General features: G+C 40.7%; 2 protein-coding genes across 8 annotated transcripts; one reads left to right on the top strand and one right to left on the bottom strand.

Moving 5' to 3' along the window:
- The first annotated feature begins 90 nt into the window (after positions 1-90).
- Positions 91-18,425, top strand: cyst (cysts). 7 transcript variants are annotated; one of them, XM_066299648.1, is made up of 26 exons: positions 91-479; positions 6,109-6,384; positions 6,440-6,616; positions 6,698-6,806; positions 6,856-7,027; positions 7,085-7,245; positions 7,746-7,844; positions 7,962-8,028; positions 8,086-8,200; positions 8,250-8,329; positions 8,383-8,486; positions 9,829-9,885; positions 10,736-10,789; positions 10,842-11,088; positions 11,142-11,352; positions 11,462-12,003; positions 12,055-12,212; positions 12,319-12,428; positions 12,586-12,606; positions 13,432-13,610; positions 13,915-14,172; positions 14,234-14,466; positions 14,520-14,700; positions 14,753-15,032; positions 15,105-15,376; positions 15,432-18,425. In XM_066299648.1, the coding sequence occupies exons 1-26, from the start codon at positions 440-442 to the stop codon at positions 15,654-15,656; spliced, it is 4,428 nt and encodes a 1,475-aa protein (XP_066155745.1). In that variant the 5' UTR covers positions 91-439; the 3' UTR covers positions 15,657-18,425. The 7 variants fall into 7 exon arrangements, with proteins under 7 accessions (XP_066155745.1, XP_066155771.1, XP_066155722.1 ...); XM_066299674.1 differs by adding an exon at positions 2,897-3,135 and having other exon boundaries at positions 6,856-7,245; XM_066299625.1 differs by having other exon boundaries at positions 6,856-7,245.
- Positions 18,134-19,530, bottom strand: LOC136348693 (tRNA (adenine(37)-N6)-methyltransferase-like). The gene is made up of 3 exons (XM_066299770.1): positions 19,378-19,530; positions 18,698-19,331; positions 18,134-18,614 (listed from the first exon to the last, which is right to left on the bottom strand). The coding sequence occupies exons 1-3, from the start codon at positions 19,449-19,451 to the stop codon at positions 18,426-18,428; spliced, it is 897 nt and encodes a 298-aa protein (XP_066155867.1). The 5' UTR covers positions 19,452-19,530; the 3' UTR covers positions 18,134-18,425.
- Between the last annotated feature and the right edge of the window lie 148 nt (positions 19,531-19,678).

Here is a 19,678-nt window from a genome sequence, read left to right as displayed (position 1 = left end):
CCGATCGGCGTCCTAATATTCAATTTTCTTGTTTTTATACTTCGACTGATAGAGACCGATATGGGCTAAATTGTCTAAACGAATCGTGCACCCTGACAACAACGTCAACAATAGCTAAAAATAATGGCCGACTTGCGACGTTTCCCAAAAAATTCTTTGTAAAGTCACAACAAAAACACTGAAAAAGCACTTAAAATCAGCCCTTCAGTGCTCGAAAAGACGCGCCGAGCACCGTGCTAAAATGTAACAATTCGGTTTTTTCCACATGAGTCGTTAAAGTGCGAATTTTCCGTGTTTGACCTACGTGGGTGCGGGCCCTACCGTAGAAGCGATTGCCCAATGAGGCTGCCTACTGTTGCATTTCCCACAGGTTTCACAGGCCCATTTCCGGTTTAAGACTGAGTACGAATAGCAAAGTGAAGAGCACATTGAGTTGGAGATGGAAAAGGATCAGGAAGTGCTGCTTTCTGTGTCATCAGGTAAGGATTTTGGCTTCAAAAGTTGGTCTATTTGGGCCTAAGAAGCATTGAAACCTATAGGGGTAAAGGGCGCGCCTATTAGGAAATGGGTGGTTTAATCTTATGTGTATTTGAAGTGGTAAGTAAAGGGTAAATTTACCCAACAGTCAGAGATATAGGTATAGAAGTAATTTCTCCTCAGAATCATTGCGAGAATCTAAGAGAGTTCTTGGTTTTACTAGTACTTCAGACCTATATATTATATTATGATGTTACACGGTTTTCCCATGAATTTTGTGAATGTTTTTATCATTTTAAATCGCGGGTCTAAAACTAGCTTTACATAGGTTTGTTTAGTAGTTTTAATAGTGGAGGTGTATGCAAATATGCCTTAATTTGGTCATTGACAAAACACACACTTGTTTTCCAATTTTATGTTTGTTTGAGGGAAGATTGGGGGCACTTCACTTTTCTTGTTTTTTCTCATATTAGAGAATTGTTTTTGCTTTGTGTTGAGTGATCGTGAATATGGTAGTGTAAGAATAAAATGAAAACTAGATCACGAAAGAAAGTCTTTGCTTTATTAAGGAGAAAAATATCCTGTTAATCCCGGAAATCCTGCCCTTCTTACAATCTTATGTTTTTGAGACAGATTTGCTTGGACTGGTTTATTTTTCCATCAAACTTTTAAAGACCTGCTCACTTTCCATACTCTCTTGATTTTTGATCATGTGGCCTTAGAAAGAAGTGTATATACATTTTTTATTACAGTTTTAGGTTTTGTATGAAAAAACGTTGAGATATATTAGCAATTTTTATGTAATGTTACAATAAATGAGAAAATAAACATTTTGAAATGCTATGAAGTCAAATGTAGTTCTTTTATCTTATTCTTTAACCTTGAAATCAAAAACTTGTGAAAGAAGATGACGGGCTAGCATGACAAACCTCGTGTGAAAGGAGAAGAAGGGCAAATGAAGATAGCATAACAAACTAACTTTTTCTATTTTCTGTTTTTGCCGCCCAGTCTTTATTGGGCTCTATCATTCCGAGAAAGATATTTCAAAGTTCGTTCTATTATTTATTCTTTTCAAAATTGCTATTGAAAAACCATTAAAACCTGAGCATCGCCTATGGAGTTATAAACTTTGTTTCAAAGGTCCTTGAAGATCCGACTAATCACATTTTAATGGTAAAAGAACGTACGTATTTGAGTAAACTTCCTGATAATGTGGATGTTATGGCTAAAAGAGGTTTTAAATATTTGAGCCATTTTATTCTGCGAAAGAAATGTGGTTTAACCCGATCCCCTAGTGTGTGTGTGTGTGTGTGTGTGAGAGTGAGAAATTAACTAAAGAACAGGTAAGAGAATAGCAGCAAGCTTACGTATTTGTGTAGACTTATTAGCCGTATAAGGAAATTAAGTTTCTTATTATGTCATGATGATTCCTCATTTGATGAATTTTTTAGTTACTTTGCTCTTTGGATAGCCAGATTTGAGGTTGCACGATTTGAAAATTTATTAGTTATTAGTGTTATTACTTATAATTAGGAATTTTCGGCAGTCCAAGTGACCTAACGATATATGATTGAGGGTTAACTTGAGTTTCATTTATTGCTTGTGAAGTTCCAAATTTCGAGACCGCTTTGACGCAGATTTAGACTCTGCAACCTCTAGAATTTATTTTATTCAAGTCGCAATAATTTTTATTTTCAATTTGTTTTTATTTCGGTTTGATACTTGCTTTTCTTTTCAAAATTCAATTATAACATTTCAACATCCACACAGTCAGTAGCCTGTCTATTTTTTTTCCAGAACCTTTATGAATTTTCATAGTTTTGCCTAATAGACGACAACGGTTTCTTTAAGTTTTGATTCTTTTAACCCCTCTCTTTGCGACTCTGATTCTTTGTGGTTGTTACTACAAAAAAAAAATTAAAACATGAACTCTGAACGAGTTGCAAAAAGAGTCAAGGTAGCCGCATATCGTATTTTGTATTATTTATCCTGATGCGACGCCACTGGAATTAAAATCTTAAATCCAAATCCAGTGATCGGCATTGTCATGTTTAATTTTTTTACGGTAAAGGGCCTAAGAATTCTCGAAAGAAGTTGTCAGGTTAATTTAACGTCGCCCCATTTAAATCATGGATGGGAGGAATTTAATCACCCTCGCTCAGCCCCATTTTTCACATCCAATTCTCATTAATATTGATAAGAACCAGCGCGTCACAGACCGAAGAGAAACCCCCGGAAAGGTGCGGCAATATGTCCTCTCCTTCTCCACTTGGAGGCGACAAAAGAAGCTCAAATGCACGTGTAGGCTCAAATTGAGCTCTGGATACCTCCGTGCAAGCCTTGAGCAGCTCAATTCATTCATAATTCGTTGATTCAAGTCGTCGATATTTATTAAGAGATCATCTGTTTCCTCGATTAGTGGATGTCGGCGGCTGCTTCCTCCTAGAAATCCTTGCCAGAAGGACCGCCAGCTAAGCCCCTGGAAGTATCGAGACGTTGGGGACGCGTGCGTCGCGATTCATCGATCGACGCAGCTGTCCAGGCCGGGCGTCCGGATCCTCAGTATTGTTCGCGCTTCCAGTTGGGACGCGTCCTCTCGATACTGCCTGGACTCTGTTTGAACGAGCAGGACAAATCCATTGAGCTGCCGTACAACAGGTACATTGTTGGATTTTGGGATCGTTCTTGTTGCTCACCTTCCACTCTGCTTTGCTACATTTTTATTTTGTTTGTTTTTCTTTGAGTGAGCAGCTTTGAGGGCTTTTGAGTCCCGATAAATGGTGATGTGCTTTTTTTGTTTGTTTTTTTAAAGCTTAAAGTTTTGTTTTCGATAATAAAGCGAATGTGTTTGAGTTTTGTTTTGTCTTATTTTACTGTTTTTAAGTTTAATGTGTGCCTTTCAGCCTTACAAAGAGTTTTAGACGCAATTGCATAGTGACGGTTTCATATCACAAAATTATATGATTATTTCATAAAAGTTTAATAATTGAACCTGACATGGTCCTGTCGAGAATTTGACTTATGCTACGTTGAATAGTCGGTGCCGAGGTCAGACGAATTTTGATGACTTTTTGGGTGCCAGTGATGATATTTGTTGCAAAATGTCGTGATTCGTCACGAAATACAGTTTGCATACGTTTCCGTATCCACAATACCAGAGATCTTCTGTCCGTTTTTTTATTATCGTTAAAACCACAGTAATGTCAAAGTGACGTCAAACCATTACAGATTTTGACGTTTTGGCGTCACTTCTAACTATGTTCTTTTTTCCTTTTTTTAAAGGCATTATTGTCAAACGTCGTCGAAACGAGGTTGCAAAGCATTTATATAACTTTCACCGTCATCAAACATATTATGCTTTGATGTCTGGTTCGGGGAGTTATGGAAGTTTTTCCTGTTGATAGTCACCACCACGTTAAAATAACGTTGCAACATAAAGGACGGTTTATGTTATCGGTTAGGTTACGGTCAGATTAGAGGCACTGCAACCTTAATTTTATATTGTTTATTCGCGTTAGCATACATGTTCAAGTCGTAGTCACACCCTACAAAATTAATGCTAAAATATTTGATTAGACGGTGACCCGATCGACAATATATGTGTGTCGCAGTTAAGTTTCCAAATCCTTCATGTCACCAGCACGTTTTGATGTAATTTTTCGATCAGTTAGCTTCACGTTACTGTGCTTTGCCGCTGATTCAGCGACCCTGATGTCATAACGACGTTGTAAATTGACGTCAAAATAACGCCATTCATCCGGTTTTATCCTTATTCCTGGTTTTTAGTTTTACAAAGTCTTAAATGTAGATTAAGGATACTGTTACGGATTCAGCAAGTTCAAAATAATTTATAGTTCTCAGTGGATAACAGGCTTCTCAGAAAAATGTGCCTTTTTCACTACTTCGAAGAAAAATCTTCTGCAATCAATAAACTTTCCAAAGGATTAGCCATTTCCAGATAATTAGCGAGGGAACGTACTCATCGTTTAATTCCAGAAAATTTGAAAAAAATCCACTCAAAACGCTTTGTGAATGTATACATCCCTTCTGGGTATTCATGACGACTAAGACTTATTACTTCTGCAAAATATTTTGAAGTTTTATTTAGCACCTCAAGTTAAATAAACACAAAACGTTACGTGGGCAATAAGTAATCCCGATTATTTATTTCCAGATAACGGCTCCAACGTTGAAAAAATAATGATTCGCCTGCAGGTTGAGGGGTTTATTTTAGCAGGTGTAAACCGAGCGTTCGACGTTTCGGCCCTGACATGTTCAGGTTTTCGGAGCTAAAAATCCCCAGTAGACCGAGCTGTTTACCCCTAAACGAGGCGCCTTGAAAATGGCGACTAACAAGCGGCGGAGGGCCGTTCTTGACCCAGTTTCGGCTCCCATAAAGCAGCGAGGAAATTGATGGGAACGCAGTTTCAATGTCGTCCGTTTTGTTTTTATGAAAATAAAAATCTCTATGAGGAATAATCACCGGAGATTAGTCAGTTCAAGCAACGTTTACGCTATCCAGTCATGGTTTATTTAATTCGAATTCTGGGATACACGATAATTTAATCGTTCTATGAGCTATTTGTAGCCAGATAAAAACATCGTTCATCAGCAGATTATCCGGTTTAAACCTAATTCAAGTTAAGATACGTCAGCGACTCGGAGGGGGTGGATGTGCGACATTTAAGGGTGATTGTAAATGTCTTCGAATATACAGATCGAGGGGATGTCAGGAACAAGGATTTTACATTTCTTTGCTACCTAGAGATGTTTCAGAGATTTTCACAAATTTTAAACTTCCCGAGGAACTGACGAACGTGAACATTTCCGTAATTGTCGCAAAACTTCAAGGATTTGGCAAAGACTTAAAAACGGCAGAAATTCATTAAGAACTTTTCGGAAATTTCCTTAAACGTTTCACTTCGCAATAGATCAAAAACGCAAAAGTTTCCTTAATGTCGCTGGGCTCGAAGGAACAAAAATATTGTGTAATTTTCAGTAATTGCTTCAATTCTTGAAGGACCATAAAGTGTGGAACCTCGGTCCGGTATTTCTCATTTTGCAGTAGTAGTGGCTTAAAGAAATGTTCATAAATCATACGTTTTTCGAACCACCATAAGAATGGCAACGTTTCGTTGATTGCCGCTTGGTTTTGAAGACCGAAAATAAGAAAATCTGAAAAGGCGTAGCTTAGAATGTAAAAGGGTTATGCTTTTCCTAGACGATATGTCTGTCGTGTATTTAATTGCGTTCGGGCATTTAACTTCATTCAGAAAAGGAAATTATTACATTTTATAATTGAGTGGTGGGTTGGCAGCCAACGCCACCCCTCAGTCCAGAAATAGCTTCGCTGTCAGCGTGGTAATCGCACTTTATTTTCGACAATTTTCAATTCCACTTTGTTGTTTTCGTATGTCGCTTTAATAATAATTGGAAAATGTAAAAATAAACTTCATTCACAGTGCGCCTCCTGGCCGCTTCAAGTTTACGGTCACCCACTCTTCTGGAAACACCGGTCGTTTGCTCGGATTGTTTGGTTAGCCGGAATTCTTTGCCATTCTGCTATTTATGGTCGCATATATGTATATGTGTATATGTTAATTCAAAATGTTTTAATATGTCCGTTTTTAGATGAATGCGGCGGAAGCGGTGGCGAGGCTGATAGCGACGAGGACGTGGTCACTGACTACCACTCAGCAGCCGCCTACGAAGCCGCCATGTTGCCGGGAAACACTACGGCAGCTGCCCCCCGGCCGCCTGCCGGTCCTCTTCCCACCATCAGCGTCACGCCGCATTCGCCGGCCGCCGCCCCCAAGACTTATGCCGTGCTGGAGGATAGCCTTCAGCAGGTGCGCGAGCTGCACGAGTCTGTGCAACTTATGAGGAACGCCACTGCTTCAGGAGGAGGTAAGCAAAAATATCACCTCCGCCAGCACCGACAATTTTGTTTTAATTTTTAAAGGCTATTCGCATAATTCGAGAGAATTCGCGGCGTTCGCTTTGAATCCCCTGCTCGCGCAGGTTGCCCGACTGAGTTCGAGCTGTCCGGTGTTGAACGAGGCTGGACACGAGCCTGAGACGTTCGGCGGCTCGCTGGGTTCTTCCCCGCTGCACCTGCCGCCCAGTAGAAAGGGTAGCGGTAAGTTCTTACTCAGTACGCTATCCTACGGACTGCGCCAGTTATGAAAACTTGCTTTTTACTATTTGAGCGTTTGCGTAGGTGCCCAGGATTGGTTGTCGCAACCGGAGACCCAAAGGCGGAAATCATGGACCGCCTTGGAAGACTTGTCAGGCACTGGGAAGATGGGCAAACACGCTAGACAGAGAAGGTAAGATTGTCTATAAGTCGGGTCATAAAATTAAAATTCCTTTGCAAAGCATTTCCTTGAGCTCGATGGAATCGGAAGCGGACGAGTCTTCGTTAATCGACAACGTGGATGGGAGCACGGTACGCCTACTGGGGCCAGAGGCACCAGTGGTCATCCGCCATCGTACACGGGTTTCTACAGGGGGCGCCAGCACTCATTCTCTCAACGAGGCCGATTTGCAGGTTTTCGCCGAAATCCGTCCACGAGCACGCCCTTTCGCTAATAACGGGCGGTTTCAGAACGACTTTAATAAGATCAAAGCGAAGCGGGAAGCGGAACAAATGCGGCTGCTCCCGCAGCGGCTGCCGCTGCAAAAGTCGGTGTCTACCCCGTCGATCATAGCGGTGAGGGATTTAGCACCGGAGCCGGCTTTGAGCGGTGCGCAGCCCACTTTACCCATGTAAGTTTCTTTTTGTTTTGTAAGTGTACTTTTTTTTGTCCAGTCACGGATTTTGAGGCTTGTTATGTGGGTTTTTGCACTTTTTTGTCCGTCATGCTTTGGAGTGAACGATCAGGAGACGACGCAACGGGTTTAATAATGTCAGTAATATCCGTGTAATCCTGTCGACTGTACCAAACTTGACGGGGTTATGTCTGAAAGTAATCCTACCGATTGTGCCAAAATTGGAGGATTCATAAGTATAGTAATCCTACCGCCTGAGTCAAGTTTACGCTAACAAAAGTCTGAAATTCGTTCTTCCAATTGATCTTAAGGTGATCATTGTTATAAGTCAAAGTAATCGTAGTAGTTGCGCCTTAATTAACACTAAGCTTTTAATTTAGTCGGAATTTGAAATCTGAAGTAACGGCTAAGACAAGTTTATATCTCTTGAAAGTCTGCTCTATTGCGAGCTAAAAATGGTCGAAAGTAGTGCATGTGCTTAGCTTAACGTGTGACAGGGGCAGACCGAGCGGCACCGAGAGCGAGACTGAGGAAGAGGGCAGCCGTTCGGGGCACTTGCCGCACTACGACGGCCGCTACAAGCAGCATCTCCACGAGTAAGTACTTGTTTTTTTCGCTCCCTTGCAGCATGCCGCGTGTGTCCCTTTTCGTACTTTTTTGTTTCTGTTCCACGATTATTTAGCCCGTGTTGTTCACAATAATTCATTACACAGCATCCCGTATGACAGGCACTCGGAGAAGAGACGCAAGCGTGGCAGCCTGTTCTTTAGGAAGAAGAAGGTTTGTTTAAGTCCCTCAAATTGGGGAAATTTGTTGATGTATTTTCTTCGCGTTTAGGACAAAACCAAAAAAATTTCTTCTCATCAGTGGGTGTCGGCCTCTTACGGCTCCTGTCAAATCTGCGATGTCTGTGCAAAACCTCTAAGCAATAAGCCCGCCCTGTATTGTGAAAGTAGGTAGTTCCTTCAACAATCTTCCCGCGTTAATAGTTCTCGTTTCAGCTTGCGGGACTACCGTTCACCAAAACACCTGTAAAGACAATATTTTAGAATGTATAAATGTAAAAATAAAAAGTGCCAAGGTGAGTTTTCTTTTACTAGGTGAAGTGTGGGGGCTTTATACAGTGATTTTCAGAGCACGAGCAAATTGACCGGTTTCGGAGTGCCCCTGGGGGCAGTCAGGCACCCCTCTTCTAAGCGGGGGTCAGGCTCAGCCCCCAATTCTGTGACTCCCACCAGGTAAGTTTGGTGTTAACAAGATTGGGAAAAGTAACGTGAAATCGGGTTTATTTGAGAGCTTATTACACTTGCTGCGTGTTTTGGCGGTAAAAAGTGTACAAAATTGATTTAATATGGAAAATTTAGTATTTTGGGTGACAGAAACTACAGTAAATATGGATAGTAAGTAAAGTAATAATTTCCGATTTTTGTGATATTTCGCGTTGTCGGTTTGAAGAACTGAAGTAATGGAGTAATTTGCTGTAGGGACAGCATTTTTCACATTGGAAATACAAACAGATGGTTAGTTTTTCATATTTTTTTCAGAAAAAGCGACGTAAGAATACTTTTCCAAAAATTAAAATGGCGTCATATTTAGTGAATATATGGTGTGAATTCGTGGTTCTCGACGCGCAATTCCCGCCGAATGTGGCCAATTGTTTTAAACTGTTCTGTAATATATTAAAGTCAAAGATTGTGGCTGGCCAATAGCTCGATCTGTAATAGATTTGAAAATATGGCGCCATTTTGATTTTTCCATTAAGTACCTCTTGCACCGGCATTTTGAATTCCAACACGGTATGGTGATACGTCATTGAAAAGGAAATTTTGTAGTTTCTAAATATTCATTTTTTTCCTAGAATCTGTAAATTATGTTAACAGGAATGATATTTGCGCAATAAAGGCGCCACGTTGCCGCCTCACTTTTTTGCAGTTATTACAAGAACTAGTTCAATACGCGTTTGTTGCATAAAAGAAAGTTACTGTGTAGACCTTTTGACAGTTTTGTGTTGTTTGCGCTAGACTTTTGTAGACTTGGCGATTGGCATGCAGAAGAGTCGAGACTCTCTAAACGCGTGAACTTTCTCTCTCGCCTTCCAGCCATTCTCTTTCATTTTTCAACCGATAAATTGACGTGTAATTTTCTAGAAATATCTAGCCCTACATCAGCTATCTACATGCGTTCTTTAGGACCTAATTATCGTTGGTAATTGTATATATTTATTCATCACAAATCTCTAAGGCTGTTTCACAGAAGTGTAAATTAATGCAAGTGTGGAGTGGCCTTAGCTAGTAGTTGTTAGGTATTGTCTTAAGTCTAAGGATGCCACATACATATGTATACTCTCACAACATACTATTCTCTCTTTCTCTTTCCTTCCTTCTTTTGTCCTGCCCCGCTTCGTAGCTTCTTCGCTTCTTTTCTTTTCGATTATTACGTGTTTGATGTGTACAATTGCACCGAAAGCGTCAGGAATGTTCGCCACTCTCTCTCTTTGTGTGTGTGTTTGTCTTGGTGTTTATATTGAACTGGGCGTGGCCAATACTACATATAAATGTTCCCCACCCCTCCTCTTTATAGGAGGAGCCAACCGGGCTATTCGCCGTGGCGCAGAGTCGCCACCAAACTGGGAGTGAAGTAAGTCCCCCGTAGCCTAACCTCACTTCACCGTCTTGTGTCAGTTTTTCCTTTCCTGTCAGCTGTCATTTTTCCCTCACCAACCACTTTTGCACGCCTAGCACTGCCGCCGCCAGGCGACACCATCGTTCTTTCTGTCTTTCGGTTCAACGCATCTTATTTTTTATTTTTTGGTTCAGAGCATGCGTTCGCAGTCCTCCTTCATTTCCACCACGTTTTTATTGAGTTGACGCCACCCCCGCCACACTCAAAACGATGTCTTTGGTTTTTTTCCGTTATTTACAAGGTGATTATATACATTTCGTATTATCTTTGACATTGATTTTATTGAAAAATTGTTAAATATAATAATTTTTCTTTAATATTTTCTGAAAACACTCTCGACACGATGAGAAATCTCTCTTTCACGAACATCAAAGTGGAATTTTAGAATTTAACGTTTTTCAATAAAGTCTGATGAGCTAAGATTATATCGAAATGTGAATACTTACCCTGTATTGAGTGTCAAAGATAAAAATGAACAACATGGGGATTTGGGAAACTGTGGGATATTAGAAGTGAATTAGAGAATGTTTCGTCTTTTCTCTTATTTACTCGATGACCGAAAAACAAAAATTTGGGTGATACCTTCCGCAAAAAGCCGTAGTGTAGCACATATTTCTATTTAAATTTTGAAATGGACTAAGAAATTTTTATTTGCAATTTTAAATAATTCGAAGTTTTCTACAATTTCCCCAAGCTGTCCATTCTAATTTTGAATACCCTGTGTACTTCCCACCATTCCATAGATACATATTTACTTTCCGCGGTGTTGCCATGCTGATTTCTAACAGGTATTGCCCTTTTTCAGCCAAATCCTGTACGACGATAAAGATGGACATCACGACCATCACGACGGTACCAGGTAAGTCCCAACTTGTCCTAAAGATTCGGATTCTAACCAGCTTTTTACACAGCTTCGCAGATGATGTGGCCTTAGTACAATCGGAGTTTCTTTCGGACACCACCGTAACAGCGTCAGATTTGTGTACAGATTTAAGTTTGGGCTTACATGAGTCCGAGCCAGATACTTGGTCTCGGTTCGTGGGGAAAGAAATAGCCGGAAAATTAAAAGGAAAAGACGAAGTTAAGCGCCAAGAACACATCTACGAGCTCATCCTCACCGAGAAGCATCATTGTATGACGTTATTGGTCATGCAGAAGGTATTAGAGTATCTAATTTTGTTGGAAGTGAAGTTGTAGCAAAAGTTTCTTAGATCTTTGTAGAAGGACTGCAGAAATACTTTAATTTGGGACCGAATTTAGAGCGTATGTTCCCAAGATTGGCAGATTTGATCGAGCTGCATTTGGGCCTGTTATCTAGGCTGCGGCATAGGCAGAGGGAGGGACCGGTTGTCAGTTCTGTCGCTGATATTTTGTTGGAACAATTTTCTAGGGAACATGCAGCGAAGCTGAAATCGGTTTATGGTAAATTTCGAAGTATACTAGACTTTTTTTAGAAAATAATTAAGTTTTTGTTCTAACGATGTTCTTTAGTATAAATTGCAATCCGTATCTAGTTCCGACTCTCTTTCAGGCGAATTTTGTAGCCGAAATCGCGATGCCCAGGAAATATACAAATTCTATGAACAACAAGATCCCCGTTTCGGCGAATTTGTTAAGCACTGCCAGACCAATCCACTGTTAAAAAAGAAGGGATTCTGCGAGTGCATTCTCTTCGTCACACATCGACTCACCAAATACCCACTGATCATTGACGCCATGATCAAGACCAGTAAGGACAATCGTGACGAACAGGATACTCTTAAAAAAGCCAAATCTCTGATTAACGCGATTTTGGTGGAAGTGAATTCGCAGGTGGCGGAGAAAGAGAAAGAAGATCGTAAACTGGACATTTACCATCGTATCGATGCCAAATCGTTCACGGTACATCGGGGACACAAATTCAAGAAATCGGATATATTGCAGGGCAACCGTTCATTGAAATTCGAGGGCGTCGCTACGCTCATGCGTGGGCAACAGAAGATGCAGGTGGTGCTCGTTATCGTGCTTACAGACGTACTATTTTTCTTGCAAGAGAACACAAACAAATACTCATTTTTTACTCCTGATAATAAGGTGCATTAGTGCTCTTTTCATTTTGTTTAGGACTTAAAGGGATTGTTTCAGGCGGGAGTAGTTTCCTTACAAAAGCTTTTAGTGCGAGAGAAGGCGGGTCAAGACTCTAAGGGAATTTATCTGATCTCTTCAAATCCTGCAGACCCTGAGATGTTCGAGCTCAAAGTGCATAAGCCTAAAGATAAGCAGGAGTGGATTAAAGCAATTAGGTGAGCGAATTTCCCTCTTGAAATTTCTTATTTTATCCCCCTGACATACTATGCGCGTATTAAAAGTAAATTACGGACGTGTAGAAAATGAAGTGTTTCTTTTTAGGGAGGCTGTGCAGTGTTGTCCCGAAGAAGAAGAAGATCCGTCAACGATGAGCGCAGAAGACCGCCAAGGACTGCTCAACGCCAAGCAACATGAAGTAAGGAATTTGATCGGTGAGTTTCAGGCTTTCAGGGGGATAACTGTATGATACAGTGTACATATCGACACATAAGTGCATGTCTGCGAAACTCCATACATATTCACTTTACGTTAATGCGGGAGCAAAATTGGTGTAAATTGTTGTTTTGTCGTGCTCTGTCTGGTGCGCAGAAGCCGACGCGGACTTGGAAGGTAAAATTGGCATGCCTGGAAGTTTTGTTGATAATTTTTTGGGGGAATTATGCGAGAAAGACTCGTAGCAGTGCTTCAATGCAGAAAAATTGCGAATTTTACCTGGGGTTAGCCCTACAATGCATGCAGGCCTAATACTGGAACTTTGGTGTTTATTTTGTAAATTTGATATTGTATTTGCATGCAATATCACTAGCGGACGCATACATTATCAAGTTTTTCTTGTCAAAGTCACTAGGTTAAAAATCGGGTGTGCATTCAGAGCCTCTATACATTTTTTAAGAAATTTGAGTTACTAAATACTTGATTTCATATACGAGAGGAAGAAAATAATAAATCGGCAAAAGTCACTTGGCATTAGATCTGGGACGTGTGGAGCCTGAATTGTTGAATTTTGTTGACTTTCCGTTAAAATGTATCAAAAACGGTCTCTTCATAATTAGTTTCAAATAACTGTAGAAATATGGAGGTTTTTTTAAACGGCCCCGCTAAGAGTCTTTAACGCGACGCATGTTGGAAATTGTCGTAAATTAAATATTTAAAGTGCCATTTTAGTCTTTATGTGATCACTACCACTAACTTGACTAGTTTAAAATTCACTATGCATGTGTAATTTTAGGTAATCGTACCCACGTAGTAGCCAAAAACACCTAGTAGATAACGGCGGTGAGTTGCCCGGTGTTGCCTTGTATATAACTCTTTATTTTTGAGTCACATTTTGCGACAGTATTTTGGGGTTTTTGATCATTAACATTTTTTGCCGTGCATGTTTACTTTGGCTTTTTGTTGTATCCACAATCGCAATGTACGCAACCGCACTTGCAGCCTTACTACGGCAAAACGACATCGAGCAGGCACTACTGCTGGAGGAAAAGATGGCACTGCAGCTTAAATTATTGGCTGCGTCCGGCTTGGAGCCACCATCGCCGCCCACCTATCGCCATCTGGTGAGCGAGAGCGCTGATACCGGGCAAATGTGGAAGGAGGTTCTCACTGCTGTGCAGGTCTCTTATAACATTCAGTTTGTTCACGTTGTTTTTGCGTTTTTTATACATATAATAGTTGTACAGCGAAAGCGGTCATTGCACATTCCAACTTTTAAATGATTCCTGTTAATATGATATTAAAGTGGTGACCGAACGCTTTATTGAATGTTCTAGACATTTTGATTTAATACGTCGCCTCTTACATGCCAGAAATTTACTAAATATATAATATTCCACGAATCTGTTAAATTGACGCAAATACAAGGTGAAAAGTTAACTGGTCCGCTAAGTTTTTGATCTCATATTGAACTAATCGAGACAGGAGGTCAGCCAGTTGGCCAGTTCGCTCTACGCCACCGGTACGAGTTTGTCGCGCAGCGTTAGTTCGGCCGGAGAGCACCAGAGCGATACATACGTGTCTCCTATCCTGCCCAAGAGGGCAGAAACCTTTGGGGGGTTCGACAACAACCAGCAGGGTTCTATGCTCAAATCCCAGGGTAAAAAGCTGAGCACGTCGGGGGCAACCCCTGCTGGCACTCCCGATTACGAAAACTTGAAGCCCGGAGATTCAAGACTGTTTGTATGTCTCATTCACTGGGTTTTTCCTGATCGGATACTCAAAAAGAGATTGTATTTTTCAGGAACGGTTGCCTTATAGAAACTGTGTGATATCCGGAAAACCGGTGATAAACGGTTCGCTTTCGACGACTACGAGCGGTGAATTGCCGGTGACTTCTGCAAATGCGGGGGGTCCTCCGGACGCACCCGCGCTTCTTTCCTTGGGCCGCGAGCAGCAATACGCGGCTATCCAGCTCAGTCATTATGTATACACGTTACTGTGCATTATTTCACAGCTGATGACTACGAACGGCAGGTACGCACTTGTCTTAAATTCGAATACAATTGTGTGGTACCAAAGTACTTCAGTCTGCAGGCGCAGATGTCTAGTGTGAAAGGTGCGGACAAGCTCTACCGACACAACCAGCAACTGGAGGAGCTCCGTAATTTGCAGGACAAGTTGAGCGGCGAAAAGGCATCCTGGGCGGCCACCAAGGAACAAGAGGAGAAAGAGCTGGAGGAAAAGCGACAAGAGTTGGTGCGCTTACAGGTATTGGTGGTAGAAATTGCTTTTTAGATTGGTATACTGAGGGTTTCTTCAGGAACAAATTCGGGTGGAACAGAATGATATCTCCCAACAACGCGAGCAGCTTTACCGTAAAATGGAAGTCCTGTCCAGCCAGGGCTTACTCATATCTCCGAATGTGGCTTTTCCTCCGATGGCGGGACCCACGGACGATAGTAGTAAAGACAGCTCTGAGGATAGCAGTCCGCAGTCGTCAGACACTTCATCGGCAGCTTCATCTGCAACACAGGGTAGTTCTCTTACCCACTCAGCCTCCACTGTGGACAAACGAGCTAAGGAGAGTAAATGGTGCAAAGGTTAGTGAGAGCGTTTTATTTAATTTTGTAAAAGAACTCTTCAAAATTTATCTGCAACAAACACTTTTACAGGTACCAATCAGCCAAAGCAGCATTTGCCGCTCAACCTCATCTCCGCCACCAACCAACAGAAGGTGTCCCAGAACCTGCCTATCAAACAACAAATTCCGTTGAAACTAGTCTCTAGGCTCAGCACGGGAAGTGGTGCCGATTCGCCTAAACAAACAGGTCCGCAGCAAATTCTACCTTTGAAGCTTAGCCAGGACGAGAAAATCCGACGCACCAGCACTTCCGGTTACCAGAGACTGTCCGAGAATAGTTTCAGTCCTCCCTCTGAAGAAAATGTACGTAATAAATCAACGAGATGTGACAACACTACTAATTTTTCTTGGGTTTTAGACGCCGACAACAACAGTGGCGCCTGTACATTCACGGACTGGCTCTAGTCCGGCGATGATGCAGCAGTCACCGCCTTCTTCGGGTGGCTCTTCTGGCCATGGCCATAGTCCGACTGCTGCCTCGAAGGCGGCGACGCGTACCAACACTTACCCGAAGTTTCCCGAAAAGTTCAAGGTTAGAGGCGAGCAGCCGCCTCCGCAAGACGAGGAGGTGATCTATTTCTGACGGTTTTGGAGAGCCACCAATTACCTGAGTTCCCTGATCAAGGGCAAAGTTTGAGAGATGTTATTTTCACTTTAATAAGTCATTTGCGGTGTTGCCAGATGCATGGTTGGATAACAAAAAACGAAATGTGGCAACATTGACAAAGAGGTGCAAGCCGATTGGATGGAAGACTGAAGTGAGACGTATATTTAGTCAATCCTTACACTGCCAATTTTCATAGGTAGTCTGTTGTCAAATAATGTCAACGTTTTCATGGGGGTACATTTGGCAGATGTTTGCAGTGTACTTTTAGCCAATTGTTAGCAGAACTAAGGAGGCCTTATCATAGGGAAGTGAGTACGACATTTTTAACGCACGGTGAATGCAGCAACTGTTATCAAGTTTTTTTTCATTTCCTTTACACAACAGAAAAGTCTCATTAACTCCACAAAAAATCCAACAGTTTTTTCTATAAAAATTAGTAGTTCTCAGATTTGACAATAATTTAAAACCGACGACCTCAACGTTCAGTTCTTAGTCTGAGCTATAAATTTGGCAACACTGCCATAAAAATTCTTCGACAGAGTAACCGTCATTTTGAATCTGAACTAGTGCATTTCTAAATCTGGATGCACGGAGTTTTGGCAATACTGTCCGAAAAAGAGCCCAGCACACAAAAATACAATTATTCGACTATTTTATCGCAGTAGTTGCAACCAGTTCTTGATGGTATAGAAGTTTATTAACACTGTCGAAGGTCAAACAAGTTACGATGATTAAAATTCTTCTCAGCCATTTAGCTGCTGGTCATGTTTTTAAGGTAATTTCGATGAATGGAGAAAGCAACTATGCGTCAAACGATAACAACATGGCGGCAAGTTTGGTCGTCAAAATGGCGTCCCACTCGTTCTCCAACCAATCGGACGCATGCTCCAATCGCCTGCTAACCATTAGCTGTAAAAAGTGTGTTTTAGGACTCTTTTTAAGGATCTCTTGACAATACCCGACTCAGCTGCTGCACCTCGTTTTTATCACTAGTCAAATGCTTACCCGTTTCGTCTTTATATGTTTTACAAGAATGTTGTTATTTGCTCACTCTGCGTTACGCCGTGTAAATAAGTCTTTCTCTCTATTTATCTCGCTCATTTTCTATCATTATGTAGGTTAAATACTTGACGAATTTTTATCGTTCCGGAGCTCTTACGTCTTCCTTTCGTTATCGAAAACGTTCTCTTTGAACTGAAGATAGAAAAATGTGGAAAAGAATCTCGTGACAATACGTAGAACTAGCGCCCTCAGGGGTTTAGCTTATTACTACCGAAATGTTGTGTCAAACTTGTATATAAATCTATTCTTTCGATTCCTGAAATTTTTAGCCCGCAAATGGGGATAAAAGTAGAAATTTATGAATCTCGGAGTGCCAAACAATGAGGTTTCAAAATGTTGAAATGGCGAAATTATGAAGAAGAACTCAAAATAGCCTTAAAATAACACCTAGACGTAAAAACTAAGATACATTTAAGTTAGGTTCAAAGGCTATGTGGTATAAACTTCACAATCTTGTCGCGATGTGCAAAACGGTCGATCTATGACTAAAAGGTAGTGTTGTACATCTTGAAATTTGAAAAAACCTAAAACGGTGAGTCAACTATTTATCGCCGTTTCAACATGTTATCACTTCAAAATCCCAATATTCCCAATATTTCGAGTAGGTTCATCGCTGCTCGTCATCAAGCAAACACTGCTTTAGCTAAATGGCATAAACCTGATCGAAATCGAAGAGCAAATAATGATTTATTAATATTTAGATAATCAGTAGATCTTAGCTGAAATGTTGACATTTTTCGAGGGCGCAGCCGCGTTGCTCTAGTACATTAACGCGGGCTGTTGTGTATGTTATATTATTACATAAATTCTATTTTTCCACGCAGCTTAAAGCGGATTCTGCGCAATGAAACTAAACGGCCTATTTTTGCGTCACAGACAGAGCGAGTTAGTTGTTTGATATGAAATAAGCAGTGTTATATATGAAAGGTCGGCTCCTTTTTGCTTTTCTCGTCTGAGATTAGCTGTAAGGTTACGTTGAGGGCAAGTAAATGTTCACCATGGGAGCTTGAAGGTTTCAAGATGGCGTCGGTTGAGAGTGTACAGCCATTTTGTTTTTATTGAAACTGCTTTCAAATTGGCTGCTCATAAAACACCGTCTTTCTAAACAAATGAGCTTGACTGAAACTATCGACACTATGCATGTGCAATCGCTGAATTTTTAATGGAATCTCGTAAAATCTTTATATGACTGTTTTTTTTGTGAATCTACCTCCTAAAACTCGAATATTTTAACCTTCTTCTATCTATCTCTGGAATCCTAAGAAACTAGGTTGTGATTGTGATATTTTGATGCATTTTCTCTTGCTCGACGAATCGTGCAGTAAAATCGTGTACTTAACTTCTACTTTTCAGCGACTAATTTAGAATAATTCATACATATATTCATCTTCATTATTAATCGTCACCACCACCCTCTAGGTTAATAAGTATTATTTATTTGTACGATCACAGCATATTTATTGTTTTAACATTCCATAATATTCTACCGTTTTATCATTATTATCAGTATAATCTATAAAATACACGGAAATATTTTATTTTTCTATAACATTATCATGCGTATTACTGGGGTAGAAAGTTGAAAAATGTTTATTTTACAATACGTAATAGACATAAGTCTTGTATATAACTATTGAAACTATTTATTGTAAATGAATTTTACTTAAAAATGATTTTTCTTGACTACGTGGCTTTATTTTGAAAGATTTTTAGCACTTTAACTGTCCGATTTGCATTGTCAAATACGCACTCCACTGCCAGGTCCTCAACGTTCCAAGTGTAGTGAGAACAGCCCAATTTGTGTCTCAGATAAACTGATCTGGGGTCTTCTTGTAGCACTTTAGTGATTAAATCAGCCTTTTCTTTGGCAATCTGAAACCATTCTTAAATAGAATCTGTCGATAAAGGATGCCTTAAAGTATCACAAAAAAACCAGAAACAACCTTATATCTTACGTGTGTATCTAAAGCACCAGCCTCAAAAGTAACTTCTAACCTATCAACTGATGGCTCAGAAACCCACCTCGGCACCTCCACCTCCCCCTCAACTCGATCATACCTAGGTATATAAGGTTTCACATCAAGCACTGGTGTCCCATCTACCATATCCACCCCTGAGAAATAAATCACTCCCCCTTCAATCCTATCAATTTGCACTAGTGAAAGCCCAATAGGGCAGGGTCTATGAGGAGATCTAGTAGCAAACACCCCAAGTCTTTGCCCATTAAGCCTTGGAGGAGCCACTTTGGCTTTTGTATGATTGCCATGCACATGGAAAACAAAGATTATCCATAAGTGTGAGTAATTTTCTAAACCTTCTAATAAGTGGCTTGGGTTAGTGAAGGTGTCTTTATTTAAAGTGAGTCTTGCCATTGCATTATTCATTGTTATTGAAGACTGCCGAGCGGTTCCCCGTATACTAGGAAATTGGGAGTTTATTGTGCCGATGGGCCTAAGGTTTAACTTTGAATTTTCAGAAGGAGTTGGGGGTGACGAAGTTTTGCATTTGCAGCATTGTCCCTGTTCAAGGAGGCCTAAAATGTTGTGGATTTCTTTGCGATGCACGTGCTGAAGGGTGTTCAGCTGCTTCCTAAAGATTTCAATGCAGTCGAGAATTTAAATACGTTTCTTCATACCTGAGATTATTTATTTCTTGTCTCGCAACAGTAAGCTGTTGCTGTAAATTGCTGGCAATGTCTGAAATGGACATAGTGGGGTTTTAAAAGGGATATTCAAGTGTTTGTTTACAAACGGTGACGTTTAACATAACCTCAGAAAGCTTCTTGTCATTTATTATCGACAAGTCATAAATAGAACGCATTGCTTTCACCTAGAAAATCCCGGAAAGGTCGTCCAATATGGAGGCTGAGGACTCAATACCAAATAGTTTGTTTTATATAGAGATGTGCATGATTGTTATCAGGGAAATAATACTAA

Source organism: Euwallacea fornicatus, chromosome 2 (genome assembly GCF_040115645.1).
Source record: "Euwallacea fornicatus isolate EFF26 chromosome 2, ASM4011564v1, whole genome shotgun sequence".
In the NCBI taxonomy this organism is placed as follows: Eukaryota; Metazoa; Arthropoda; class Insecta; order Coleoptera; family Curculionidae; genus Euwallacea; species Euwallacea fornicatus.
The sequence above is the reverse complement of the archived record's forward strand: the minus strand, read 5'-3'. Positions and strand labels throughout refer to the sequence as shown.

Excerpts from the sequence above, each read along its gene's own strand:
- cyst (XM_066299625.1), top strand. The coding sequence starts at position 440 with ATGGAAAAGGATCAGGAAGTGCTGCTTTCTGTGTCATCAG. Across the intron at positions 9,886-10,735 it reads GCCACCAAACTGGGAGTGAA|CCAAATCCTGTACGACGATA; the intron begins GTAAGTCCCCCG and ends GCCCTTTTTCAG. Across the intron at positions 14,173-14,233 it reads CCGGAGATTCAAGACTGTTT|GAACGGTTGCCTTATAGAAA; the intron begins GTATGTCTCATT and ends TGTATTTTTCAG.
- LOC136348693 (XM_066299770.1), bottom strand. The coding sequence starts at position 19,451 with ATGTCCATTTCAGACATTGCCAGCAATTTACAGCAACAGCTTACTGTT. Across the intron at positions 19,332-19,377 it reads CAAGAAATAAATAATCTCAG|GAAGCAGCTGAACACCCTTC; the intron begins GTATGAAGAAAC and ends TGAAATCTTTAG. Across the intron at positions 18,615-18,697 it reads CTGGTGCTTTAGATACACAC|ATTGCCAAAGAAAAGGCTGA; the intron begins GTAAGATATAAG and ends GAATGGTTTCAG.